Source organism: Lagopus muta, chromosome 1 (genome assembly GCF_023343835.1).
Source record: "Lagopus muta isolate bLagMut1 chromosome 1, bLagMut1 primary, whole genome shotgun sequence".
Taxonomy (NCBI): Eukaryota; Metazoa; Chordata; class Aves; order Galliformes; family Phasianidae; genus Lagopus; species Lagopus muta.
The window spans coordinates 18,360,781-18,375,159 of record NC_064433.1 but is presented as its reverse complement, the minus strand read 5'-3'; the positions used below and the strand labels follow the sequence as shown (position 1 = coordinate 18,375,159).

At 33.6% G+C, this 14,379-nt stretch overlaps 1 protein-coding gene across 13 annotated transcripts in view; it reads left to right on the top strand.

The window, feature by feature from the left end:
- The window catches only part of BRD1 (bromodomain containing 1), a 68,187-nt gene that overhangs the window by 30,646 nt on the left and 23,162 nt on the right, over positions 1–14,379 (top strand). For 12 of the 13 annotated variants that reach the window (XM_048935964.1, XM_048935831.1, XM_048935750.1 and 9 more), the window contains 5 exons: positions 1,313–1,444; positions 2,398–2,526; positions 3,324–3,636; positions 4,433–4,693; positions 7,848–8,336. In XM_048935964.1, the coding sequence (XP_048791921.1) occupies positions 1,313–1,444; positions 2,398–2,526; positions 3,324–3,636; positions 4,433–4,693; positions 7,848–8,336 (1,324 nt within the window). The remainder of the gene's footprint in view (positions 1–1,312; positions 1,445–2,397; positions 2,527–3,323; positions 3,637–4,432; positions 4,694–7,847; positions 8,337–14,379) is intronic. The other variant, XM_048936260.1, reaches the window with a different exon arrangement.

Below are 14,379 nucleotides of genomic sequence, written 5' to 3'. Positions count from 1 at the left end.
AACTGACTTCATAGCTTCCATAGCTACTTGCCTCTCATTTTCCAAGATATATAAAGTGCTAAAATACTGGGCAGCACTCACATATCTGTTAGCTATTTTTAAACTGCCATTTTTTTGCAGTTTTATTTTTAGAACCTTCTGGCTGAAAAAATTCATAAAGCTCCTTTACAGGACTATAATTTCATGCTATTAGGGATGTTTTTGCTATGAGTGTCACTGTTTGTAATGCGTGGTTATTGTTCACCTGTTCAGCCAGTTTTCCTTAGTCTTCTGTCTTCTAGTTTTTATAACTGGTGGAATTTATTTATCACTTGTTTGTTTAAAACAAACAAACAAACTCCATCAAAAGAATGATACTACATATATATTGCCTCATGCTAGTTCTGGGCAAGTATACAAAGCTATCCATTTCTTCCTGGGATTCTTAGTTAGGATATTCACATAAAATATAATAATCCTCTAATGCATGCTTATTTTCTGTACTTGGTCCTAGTATCAGGACTTGTACTTCTTAACAGCCTTGTTTCTGGTGAATTATAAAACCCTATTTAACACTGTGATTATTATTCCAGCGTTCTACCTTTTCTTATGAAAAATAGTAAAAACAAACAAGAAAGGCTGTTTTCTGTGTATGCAGAACAAACTAAGTACTACAATGCTACAGGTATTTATGGACAGGTTGTCCAGTTCATTACTGATGTATTGTTACACTGCCTATTTGTAGTACTATTTGAAGTTATTTGAGAAACTGTTTTTCATTTTCTGTATTCAGGAGTCATAATGGTCTTGTTGCTGTTAGAAACGTGCTCTTAGCATGGCTGAAAGTGGCAGAGGTGGACTGTGTTGACCACAGGGAGAACTTTGTTTTACCAGGCTTATGTGGTATTTGTGGAGAAGCTGGGTGATATTAGAATGGAATAGTTCAGTTGGAAGGGACCCGCGAAGACCATCAAGTACCTGAGTACTTCAGGACTAGTTCTCCTGGTTTGGGTTTTGATGTGACAATACTGTATCTGATTTTGCAGCTGGGTTGTTATTTGCTATATTGCTTTTCTTGTGTAAATAATCTTCATTATAGGGCTGCTTTTCAGTTATATAAATTTTGCTTTGAGCTAGACAGTTCAAAAGTAGAACTGTATTAGGAGCTGTATTATGATATTATGAACCTTATTACCAAGTGCTCTATTTAAAAAAAATGAATAAATAAACTTCATTTTTGCTGTGACTACACTTCTGGAATTGTATAAAACTAGCTTATAGAAAGTGATCAGTTGTTTTCACTTCCTGACGATCTTTTTGATTCTTTTCTTAGAGAGAAGATGATGAAGAAATGCAAGCCTTAAAAGAAAAATTGAAGTACTGGCAAAGGCTGCGTCATGATCTTGAAAGGGCACGCTTACTGATTGAGCTGATACGTAAGCGTGAAAAATTAAAAAGAGAGCAGGTAAATGGAGTATGATTTAATTTCGTGAGACCTTTCTGAAGAAAACATGACTAAGTATTCTCATGCACTTTTTGCAATACGAAGAGTATGCTGTTTGTGTGCATGCTCACACACAAGCTGATTAAAATATATACAATTACTTAACAAGCCATTCAGCTGTATTTTCAAAGTTGTTTGATTTCTGAAGAGCTGTAGCAAAATTTATCATCACATTTTCCTAACAAAAAGCCTTTTTTGAGCAGCACTTTTTTATTTTTCTGACAAATGAGTGACCACTGCATCTAATTCACAGGACATTAGAGTTAACATAGCTGGGATTCAGATGTGAGAAAGTGATTCTGCAGAAAGATAACATTTTTCTATAGAAACTGTGAAAGTAACAAGTTTGCCTTTAGAGTCTTTAATTGTTCTTTTTTTGAAACTCACTTTGTGTGTTTATATTATTTATATATTCACACCATTGATGCGTGATAAGAATTTCGTTTTTCCATATCGAAAGTATTTCAGTGCTGACAACTGAAGGTTAATTTTAAACAGGTTACTTTTAAATTCTTAATTTTTCTTTTGCTTGTCAAATATGAACCTATTCTTGTTTAACAGTGTCTCAAATAAAGAATTGATGTTAAAAATATAAATAATGCTGCAAAACTCATTGTAGATAAAATAAAAACTTGAGCTGGGAAGCTGAAGTTGAAACTGAGTCTGCAACAGAGGAGTAAGAATAATTTCTCATTAACTGAAAGCATACGTCGTACCAGTTCAAAGTGATAATGCTGAAAGTAATATTAAGATGTAGAAATATTAGTTTTGAAAACTTATTTTCTTTTATATTTCAGCTGAAGCACTGTTTTTATATAGTGTTTCATATCTTATATTTTACTGCTGCAAGACAACTTATGTTAGAACAGTATTTTAATAAGTATGCAATTATTTATTTTTCATTACTCTTTTAGGTCAAAATTGAGCAGGTTGCTATGGAACTTCAGCTTACTCCGTTCACTGTCCTCCTTCGATCAGTCCTGGATCAGCTGCAGGAAAAGGATTCTGCTCGTATATTTGCTCAGCCAGTGAACCTTAAAGAGGTATGTTTTAAGCTTAATTTTTTTTAGTGTTTTCTTATGTTTAGCTATGACTTGGTGGCACCACAGTAGAAGAAGCAAATTGTTGCATCATGTAATTGGTAGCAATGTTACCTTCTAACCTTCATTCTGATGCCTTTTGTTTTGTAACTTCCTACTGTGAAAGTATGTTCATATACCAAAGTAATTTCTGCTGAATACTTGTGCAGAATGAAGTGGCAGTATTCTATATTAATAGTACTTATTTCCTGCTATATGATTATTTGATGAAGCAAATTTGAACAGTGTCTTAAAAATTGAAATGTGGATGCTGTATTCTCACTTGGAGGTAAAACTCCTTTTCATTTACCTTGAAAAAAAATAATATATATATATATATATATATATATATATATAGAATATGTTATATATAGTCTCTCTATATATGCATATGTTTGCATGTATATTTGCATATGCACATAACATTTATAGGTATATATATATGTGTTATACATTTATACATGTATAAATGCATTTATATACCTACATATATGCATATGCATACATGAATTCTAAAAATGACTAATTTCAGCATCTGTTAGTAGAACTGTGATTTGTTACATGGATACAAAGTCATGTAATATGTAATGTTGGTATGTAGTTGTTTACTATCTCAAGATACACTGTTCTTACCTATATTTTGCATTTATTAATTTGAGCTGTTATTCTCTTAAAACATGCAAAACAGTTAATAGCTGATACTACTTTATCAAGAAAATTTTATTGTACTTTTACCCACTGTTTTAAATATTTATTCAAAGGTTCCAGACTATTTGGATCATATTAAACATCCTATGGATTTCTCCACCATGCGAAAACGGTTAGATGCTCAAGGCTATAAAAACCTCAGTGAATTTGAAGAAGACTTCAATCTTATCATAGATAACTGTATGAAGTACAATGCAAAAGACACAATATTCTATAGAGCTGCAGTGCGGTTAAGAGATCAAGGAGGTGTAGTTCTCAGGCAAGCTAGGAGAGATGCTGAAGGAATTGGTTATGATAATGAAACTGGAATGCACTTACCTGAACGGCCTAAACTTGAGTCACCACAGCCTTTCTCTTGGGAAGATGGTAAGAAGGTTTTTGGATTATTTTTAAAACCTGCATTTTTGGCTCCTCGCATTCCATGCAGATGTTTGTAATTGTAGCTCTTGAGGTTATTCACCATAATTCTTTTTCTCCACTGCAAACAGTTCTTGAAAGATTAAGTTGATTCTCTTCAACTAGATCTGCCATTGGAAAGCGTTGTCTTCCAGATTCTTACTTTGGCAGCGTTAAAGCCTAATTTGACAAGTTGCATGAAGAAGGTTTTTAAGTTGAGTGCCTTATTTTACATGTTATATATGGTCATAGGACATGGAAGATGACTACCAGCACACATAAATTTCAGTGCATTCTTAAATAACCTATTCAGTTCTAACAGTCAAGGACGCTTGTAATGCTGGGAATTAAAATGACATCTTTAAAATGACTGGTTTTCTGAGGTTTTGAAAATGAAGGAGAATGATTGACATTCTTTTTACATTAATGTAATCTCGGTCTGTTCCTTGACAAGAAAGAGATCACATCATAGGTTAGAAAAGGTTAATTGTCTTCTTTCTGACCTTGCTCTATTACTTATCTTTCTTGAGAAAAATACCACTCAAGAAGAACAGTAGCAATATTGTACAATAGAAACTTACGCCAGCGTAGGTTCTTCACTGAAGATAGTGAAGCTAACTAACACTGTAATCTAAGTAGCTTTTGATAGCATTTTTTAGTCAGCATGTGATTTTTTTGTTGTTGTTGTTTACTTACTCATTTTTCCTGTTGGAATTTTATCTGGAAACATTAAACACATTTTGAATTATACGTGTTTTGACTTAAGTTGATAGGTTACTGAATCCTGCAAACCGAGTGCATATGTCCCTGGAAGAACAGCTGAGGGAGTTGCTAGAAAAACTTGATCTTACCTGTGCAATGAAATCCAGTGGGTCAAGGAGCAAAAGAGCAAAGCTGTTAAAGAAGGAAATCAGCAGTATTCGCAACAAGTTAAGTCAGCAACACAACCAAGCTCCTCAAATAGAATCAGGTATTGGAAGTTTTGAAGAAGAAAGTGCAGCACTAGAACAAGATGGAGAAGAAGAAGGTAAGATTTTTAAACTGTGTTTTTATTAGTACTAGTAGTTCTTCAGTAAAGGTGTTCTAATCATGTGAATTAAACGGGATACTTGAGTATTTTATTTCATTTTTAAATGGACAGATAACTACTTATGTACAATAAATTTTTAAGAATATGAGAATGATCCCTTTAATGAAAACCTCCTTTCACAATAGCAAGGCTTTTTAAAAATCTGGATATTAAAGAAGGTAAAATACAAAAAATCTGATCGAAAAAGGAATTGAGAATGTCTGAGTAGAAAGCATCTTCATACTTTACAAATCCACTTAAATGCCAAAATATATATTGGGGATCATGTGAGCCTAAGCCAACAGTGCTGAGAATGCTGGCTGTTGTACTGCATTTTCTAGCTTTTCTATCCTCTCCTCTGCTAAGACTCTGGGAGGGCGGAGTTTGGAGAGTAGATATGTTTGTGTGTTTGTTTCCCTTTTAATAACAGTAGCTACCTATTGATAGGAGTCATCAAACTTCATGTTGTTGAATTAAGGCACCTAAATCTAACCAGCCCTTTCCCTTGTGCCTTTCTTCCTCCTCAAAACAGTGGTTTCAGAACTATACCAGCTCTTTGCTAGGCCCCACTGATTCCATTGAGAACAACTTGCTAGAAACACCTAACTATATATTACAATTCACTTTTGTATTCGATTCTTCTATTGTAACCTAAGTTGCAGAGTTAAAAGGATGCAATCAAATCCACTTTGCAAAATAAATTGAAGTTTTGAGTTTCTGTTTCTTGGTCAGCTCTTCTCTGAAAAGCTAACCTATTTTTATTTAGGAGCACTATAGATGTATTTCATTTTGAATAACAGCATTGAGTGGGGGGAGGAAAGAGCGAAAGGGAAAGTGCAAGTGTGTTTAGTGGAAAAAAAAAAAAAAAAAAAAAAAAAAAAAAAAAAAAAAAAGAATAGTCCGGTGCAGATAAATGCTGTCAGCATATTTGAGAGGTGAAGTGAATAAAAAGACTGTCCTTAACTGCCATTCAAACAGTAACATAGTGTTTGTTTCTTACTGTGGTTAAGAATGATTTTCAGATATATAATTCGTTTGAGATTTGAGTGACAGCAGTTAAAAAAAATAATTATAGCTGAATCGACATATGACTTACCCTGTTCTGAAGCTGTTAAAAATTCTTAAGATGTTCTATGGTGTTTTATTTATTTCAACCTCTTTCAAGCAATGTTGCCTCTGAACATAGTGATTTAGGAATTTAATGTACTTTGTCATATAAGTACGCTATCTTGTAGCTTAACATTTTCATTACACAGCCCTTAACTTCTGTAGCTAATGTGCAAATACTAGTCCTAAAAGTGAGCAGTAACTGTTTCTGTATTTTATAATAGGTTAATATATATATATATAAAGGCATGATCCAGAGTTGATTGACAATGCTTTTACAGTTACAGTGAAGAGTAGTTAGCTATCAGTTCAAGCTGCAGTTTTGAAGTGGAAGTTGCTTAGAGGAAAGAGAACAAATTGCTAAAAAAAGAGAGAGGGACCACATTATATTGGAATCCTCTGCCCAGGGTCTTTATGAGAGCTGACTTTAGAAGTGCTGTGAATTATCTGTAATTTTACAATTCTGTTTTAAGTCTCTGATTATGTGAGAAATCAGTAGCAGAATAATCCAGTGACATTTATTTTTTCATGTCTGAATAGTCTTTTTTTCTTCAGTGCGTAGATCTTTCTAAGAATCTTAACTATAATTGAGAGAAAATTACAGTTTGTTCAAAAATGACAGTGACATTGGATATTCTAAACCATGGGCTTTTTCAAATTGGCACTTTGTTAAGTAACACAATTGAATGCTAAATTTTATTCTGAACGTTTTTTACCAGTTGTAATACTTGTATGCTTTCAAAGGATGAGAGTGTAGTCGCACTATTTGTTAAACACTGTATTTTTAATATGAATTGTGCTACTGTACAGATGTACCTTAAATGATGTGGCACTTCTACCCCTAGAAGTCATTAATTTCAAAGTAACCATTGCTAAACCAAAGCACAGAAGAGTAGTATTTAAGCCTCTACATGTAGAGGATTTAAATCCTTGTTGTTACATCTTGCTGTGTCACCTTTCATCAGGTGACGCAAAATTAATTAAACTTTAAAATTTCATTTGATAGTGTAAACATTACATTGGCACCGTATAGTTGTTCTTACAGAATAAGCATCATCTTTTGTCTCATTTCAGTTCTTAAAAGATCATTGTGGGAACTGTAAAGATTTTGAGGTCTCTGTTTCAGCAGGTTGGGTAGTCCTCTTGCTTTTATTTAGGAATGCTACTGTCTCTGTATTGTCTTCTCTCAGTTTGAAATTATTTAAATAAACTGGGAGAGGATAATGGGGAAAAAAGGGGGAGGAGTGAAAGAAAATTAGTAGATGATGTCTTTTCTGTTTTCTGTCAGGTCTACGCTGTCACATCTGTATTTGCCAGCTAGTGCCTAGTAAAGCTGCAAGACTTTGGGAGTGGAGTGTTTTGTTTGTTTGAGGGGCTTTTTTTTTTTTTTTTTGAGAGAGAGGGAGAGAGAGAGAGAGTTTTTTGGGGCTTTTTTTTTTTTTTTTGTAAATTAAACTATTAGTGAAAACTGTAAAGCAGCTTTGCAGAAATTGCCTTTCGTAAATTTTGTATTGCACTTGAATTCACTCTGGTAGATCAGGTTACAGATACAATTTTTAAACGATAGCTGATTAAAATTTGTCATAGGCAGGTAAGATGTATATAAAAAAAAATTGTATAATGTATTTTATCAAATATTTTACTTGAATGGCAGTGTAAGTGCATTTTAACATAATCATCCACCACCCCAACTTGCTATTAAAAAAAAAAAAAATTTTCTTAGTTAATGAAACTAACATAACTGCATGAGAAGTAAGAAGTACCAAGCGTAAATTGTTAACACCAACTATAAATACCTACTTTTCTATCCGTGTTACATGCCCAGTATAAAAGTAGGAACTACTAACTAGGACAGATTGTTGTTAGTCAAGAATTGTTTTTAAAATGTTATGCTTTGTTTCCAAACAACAATTTATTTGGTGGGCTGCACATTTATAGTGAGTTTTATAATAGACTTTATAACTACAAGTTTTCAAAAATCACACTCTATTTATAATTTTTTCAGGAGATAAATCTCCCCCTAAACTTGAACCATCAGATGCATTACCTCTTCCTTCAAACTTGGAGACTAATTCAGAACCACCAACCCTCAAACCAGTAGAACTCAATCCAGAGCAGAGTAAGCTTTACAAAAGAGTAAAATTTGATAATGAATTATATAGCACTTGCATTCAGAAAGAAATAAATGGACACACTCCAGAACACTTACTTGACAGTAATCTCAATGAGTCGACTGTTTCTGCTGTAGCTGAGTCATCAACTGATGTAAACAGACGTACATCCATTCTCTTCTGCAAATCGAAAAGTATAAGCCCCCAAAAGTCTGCAAAGAACACTGAAACCCAGCCAACTTCTCCACAGCTAGGGACCAAAACCTTTTTGTCTGTAGTCCTTCCAAGGTTGGAGACACTTCTGCACCCAAGGAAAAGATCAAGGAGTGCATGTGGAGATTCTGAGGTTGATGATGAGTCCCCTGTAAAGCGCTTGGATACAGGTAAATGTTACAAAACTTATTTGAATGGATGCATCTCAGAAGTTAACATACCTGTAATTGTTAATGTTCTGATTCTAGCACAAGTATTTCCCTTGTAGTTAAGTAATCAGATGTAGCCGTAGTTCAGAAAATTACTGAATCATCTTTATGTTAGCATTTGGACTTAGTTAACCAAGTTTTCCTGTTTCACAGTTTTCATTTTGGCAATGTAATCTTTTAAGTTTACATGTCTGTGTGGGTGATGTTTTCATTTTTATTTACTTTTATTCTGATTTCCTTTTGTTGCATCCAGTGGGAAATATGAATCAGCTGTTGTTATTGTTTGTTTCTGTTTTTATTTTTTAAATTCCCTCTTAAAAGGATATTTCATGTGATGTCAAAACTAGGGTTTTTACAAGGAACGTGGAAGATGTGTGTTCCATATATGACTCCATTTTGCTATAATATTACTCTGAGCACATTTTCACAGTGGGAAACTGATGATAGTGTATGAGGTGCTTTGTACAACCACGTATTTTATGGAAGTGTTAAAATCCCAAATGATAATGATTTTTTTCTGTGCTTCTCTTCTGAAGTCTGTGCACTTCAAATAAATAAAGAATAAATGCAACATTGTACTCCTAACAAAACTTACCTAAACAACCTTTGTATAACAAAGCTGTTTTGGTTGTGCAGTGCAATTAATTGTGACTCAGACAACCTATAGTCTGTATGTTGTAGGTACTTGAATAAAGCCCTATTTGAGGAGGAACAGCAACATAAGGAAATTACACAAATGTATTTCCGTAACGCCATACGTGGCACTTCCTATGGCTTTTATACTGCCTTCTGAAATAAGTACTCTGTTCTATTGTTAGGTTGAAAAGGCCATATGTAGATAGGAGAAGAGCATGCAATTTTTCTGACTTTGAATGAAAGACGTAGGAATGTACTAAAAACTTCTGTCGAGAAGATATAAGTTTTTGTTGTTAATGATCAAATAAGAAGGGAAAATATTCAAATGCTAGGAAAATAGAATGTGAAAATAATAAGATGTGGTACAGTGGTGTTTCCAGCTTAGATTTTTGTTTATTTCCCCTCATTGAAAAACCTTCGCTTGCATTCCTTTCTTTGAAAGCTTGGAAAGAGCCCACAGATCTGATCCAAACTTCAGTTCTGAAGAAGGAATTGCGTGTAGCCTGTGCAATAAGAGAAGTGCATAAAACAATGTTAATGATGCAAAAAGCTTTGATTTCCAAATATTCAAATTTACCAATCTTTGATCTGAGACACTAACATTATATATCTTTCTACAGATTGTATTTTATCATATGCACAATCAATTATTTTATGTTAGATCATGCAAGGAGCTAGTCCTAAGCTTGAAACTTTTATGTTAAGCATTTTTAAATGAGTTTTTTTTAAGGAAGACTGACTTCATTCTTTAAATAAGTAAATCAAGCTGCTTGACTACGTTTAAAATCTATCATGTTCCTTTTCTCTCTGTGGAGTACATGTATGTAGGACAAATATGCTTTTAATTATGTTTAAAAATATATATATCCAAAGTTGTTAGGGTTGATTTTTTTTAATCTCCTTCTAATTTTAGTACACTTTCCATTTCAGAATTTTCAGGCTGTTTTTTTCATTTGATTGTCTGCTTTTCAGTTTTCTTGATTTGTTTTTTTAAAATAGAATATATAGATCAATGACAGGAATAAAATCCAAAAAGGTGTTTTTTTTATTTTACTGTTTAAAAAAATATCTGTAGAATCTTCCTGAAAGTAATGCAAATATGCATGGAAGTTATTTTCACCTGAAAGTATTATAGTTTTCTTTAAAAGTACATGTTTTCTTTGAAGTTTGCATTGTTTCTTCCAATGTGCCAACTTGTTAAATTCTTGTTCATGTGCTTCTTTTTTCATTTGCAACCAAAATTTTTGCTTTTACATCATAGATTTTTCTCCTCATATTATTTTCAAACATGCCTTCACGGTAATTTGAGCAATTTGCAATTGACAGTTATTTTGAGCTACCGTTTAGCAAGAAATCAGCTTAAGTATTATCTGCTTTTTAAGATATCGTATTAGTTAATTATTCTACTTTTGCATATGCAAGCTGTTGTAGATTCATGCAGATGTCTGTGTTCTGGTAAGATTCAAAAGAAATAAGATGATGTATACAGTAATACAGTCTCTTTTTTTCACTGAATTCTAATTTAGTACTACTGTAAAGAATGTTCTTCGAAAGAATTCAGCAGGCATGACTCTTTTTTCTTTCAAAGACATGGCATAACAGATAAGGCTTACTTCAGGCTCCTTATGCACATTCTTGGAGTTGGTACCTTCATGAGCAATCACTGTAACTTCAGTTATTATCGCACTGCGTGGTTTACTGGTATGAATGTTAAATATCCATAAGAACTGAATATACAAGGCTTGGGAACACTGATCTCTAGAAAGAATAAGTGACCAAGAGCTGCACCCGGACTGCTGGGTGCATATCAGATTTCTTTCCGCTTTCCTTCCTTTCTGATATGGTGGATTGTTTTGCTCTCTTCCCTATTTCCTGCACATTATTTGGGGATGACTTGTTTTGTCACTCTCCTTTTATTCAGGAGCCCTCCTTTTATGTCACTCTTAAGTTTTCTTGCATGAGGTTCAGAACGAGTCTCCAAAGCTTGCCTAGTTAGGTGAAACCATGCCTACTTTGTCTGATGCTGCCATATTTTCATAAAGTGCCATTTACTGTTCTCTCCAGAAGTACTGTTGAGGCTGGTCTATTTGCCGGTTTGTTTAAAGAAAGAAAAAATATGGATCAGTTTCTACTCTAGCTTTATTTCTAGCATTTGTCAGAAATAACTGCTTATTGCACAGCATTACTTAATACTTCTAGAAAGACCAAAAGCTGTCTTTAATATTCTGGCCCTCTCTTTTTATATGAATCATTTTTTAAAAAAAGATTGAACAGTAGTTTTCTTCTAGGGCATCATCCCACGGATGTGTAATGCATCTTTCTTCATAGCTGCCATGTGGAGATTGAAAATTACGTAACAAGGAAATGTGTTTTTAAATGTTTGATACATGCTTGAGGCATCTTATTGCTTTGCATAGTATCTAACAATGTCAAAAAGAAGTTTTACTTAAGAAATTTTGGTCACACTGGAGATCACCGTAATTCTTGAAGTTCAGACATGTCAAATCTTAACTGTAAGGTAAATGATCTTTATGAAGTACTTATATCACACGTGCCGTATATTTTGTTGTAAAGCTGAATCCTTTTCATCAAGTTGGGTTAGTATCCGAAAATTGATTGGAGAATTGAGCTCATCAATGAATAGCTTTATTAACCACTTGAAAGTTTGCTTTTATCAGTTATCAATTAATGAATGTAATTCTGATAAACTGAAAAAAGTAACTGTTTCATGATACCTTTTAATTAAAAAATGGTAAATCAAGTTCAGATTAAATTTTCAAGTTGGTCTTGATTTTATTGGTCACCTTTCATAAATGTAGGGTAGTAATTTATAAGTAATTTATACTTACTGTGTTCACCCTCTTTTTTTTTTTTTTTTTTTTAAGCAGAAACAGACTATGCAAAATTTACTATTGTAAAGCCATCACTTGAACTTATCATAGGTTTAAGGTTGCAAATAATGACTATTATAGTGCAGTACAGTGGTTTTCTGGTACTTCTTAGCTAGATAACAGTAATACGGTATTTTAGTGTAAGTTCAGTTACTCAGTATTCTTCACACTTGGCATTACACAGATTTTCTCAGGACGCTGAAACAAACTCAAGCATGAATTCAAGTATGAATGCGGCAAAAAGTGCAGATTTGAAGTTGAATGGGGAAACTGTCATTTTGCAGTATGTACTTTGCATGTAGTTGTCAGTATACAGCGCACATGATTATGAATATTAAATCTACTAGCAAGTGTTGACCTTCGTTTCTGCCTGGTTGTTAAAAAATACTCTTCGGCAGATAAGAATTGTCTTGAAGTAACCTGTATTTGAATTCCACTTGTACTTGATACATTTTTTTTTTATTGTAGTGATGAGCATTTTTACTCAACTTTTTTTTAACATAGTAAGGACAGGTTATGTTTGGAGTAAATCAGAGCACAGGTTATTTCTTGGATTCTTCAAGATATTTCTGTTATATCTTTGACTCTGGAACACAAGTCATCTGGGTTACGAGTTAGACTTCCGTGTAGAATTCACTCACCATTCTGTAAATTGGAGAAAATAATAAAACTAATGCATATCTAAGAACTTAACTGAAACTTTAAACAACATTCTAAGCTAGAGATGGCTTGGTGGGAATCAGATAACAGAACTATTGAAGTCTAGTTAACATACACACTGTCATTCTTGTCTTCAAGAGTAAAAGTCAGTAACTTGTCTAGATGTCAGTAGTTTTAATTCTTTTATGCATTGAATTATGCCTACTTTTTTTTCTTTAAATGCATACAGATTGCTTCCTGTAAAATCTGAAATTTAGATACTTAAGCATTTAGTGATGTCCAAAATCTTCAACTGCCTGCTGAAAGTATAAGACTTTTTAAGGTGTACGTTCGAAGAAAGCATCGAGGACTGTGTAAGCTTGTAAGGAATTGTCCGCTTTCCTGTTAAGTTTGCCAGTGTACAAACTACAGGAGCTCAACTGCTTAGTTGTCAGGATAGAGCTATGCACAGCAGCATGTAAGTACCAAGCAGGCTGAGAAAGCTAAGTTGGACTAAAATACTACCAAAATTATTGGGGAAAATGTCTGTTTCGTGGAGGGGGACTTGGGGAGGGGGAAGAGCGTTTGTGTCTTAACGTGAATTATGTCCATGAAAGTGGAGTGAGTTAAAGTGTGCAGTTAAGAAGATTTTCTTGGGTTTTAGTCTCATCAGTCTCCTTGAAAGCACTATCTTTTGGGTTATTTTAAAGATACTAATTATTAACACCCGGTTTACAATTGTTTTCTAAGATTAGTATAACTGAATTTTCTGTAATAATAGTAAAAAAATATATATATTCTAAATGCCCGTCTGTTTTTTCTTGATGCTGTTGAAATTATGGGAGAGTTTTTCTGTGTTTCAAGTTTTTTGGACTGCTTAGCTCATTTCTTCTCCCAGGCTTTGCCTTTTAAAAGATAAAATGTCATAGCCCACTGTGTGCTTCATCTGTGGCGTGTAACACTAGTTCATTTTTTTTCTGTGTGGTGCAAACAATGGGATAAGAACTGTGAGATCTGTTGAATATATTTAAAAAATAGTAAAATTAAAAAAAAAAAAAGTGGAGATCCATTTAATGCTAATAAATTAAGCATAACACTTGCCTTGGTGGTAGTGCTCTGTGTAAATGACCTTTCTTAAAATTCAGACTTTCTTAAAATTCAGACTGATATTATGAAGTTCTTTGTACTGGAGTTCATCAAATTAACATCTCACAGATGAGCCTTATCTTTGACCCTTTTCGGATGTACTTGCCTGGAGGTCTGGATGAAATGAACAATCGTAAGAATGAACAGAGTGCCTCCAACACTTAACTTCAGACAGTGGACATGTAAGGGAAAAATACATGTGTCTTAAGGCTTGTTCTAGTATGATTGGAGAGAAGGTTCCCGTAATATGACATAAAATTTTGGCTGCAATATGAAAATCTCTCTCCCTGTCCTCTCTTCCCCCACACACACCTGCGTTGTTTTTTGCTTCCTTCACATCCTTTGGGGATGACAAAATTGTATGGTTATGTGCATAAAGAGATCTGTCTCATAAAGAGGGATTATGGAATTTGGCATTATGTACTCTCTCACTGTATCATATATGGCCTCTGAATCTGTCCCTTCTGAAATGTAATTGTTATGTCTAGTTTGGTCTTCAAATCAGTTGGTTATATGTTACTGCTCTTTTTTTTTTTTTCTTTTTTTTTTTTTTCCAGCACATTCACTGAAATAGAAAACAAAACAAAACAAAAAAATACTGAACTCATAAATTATGAATCCTCCATCAGTGATACATTTCTAGCCTTTTCTGTTCTGATAGAGCAAACTTCAGTGTTCAGGAGCAACTTAGT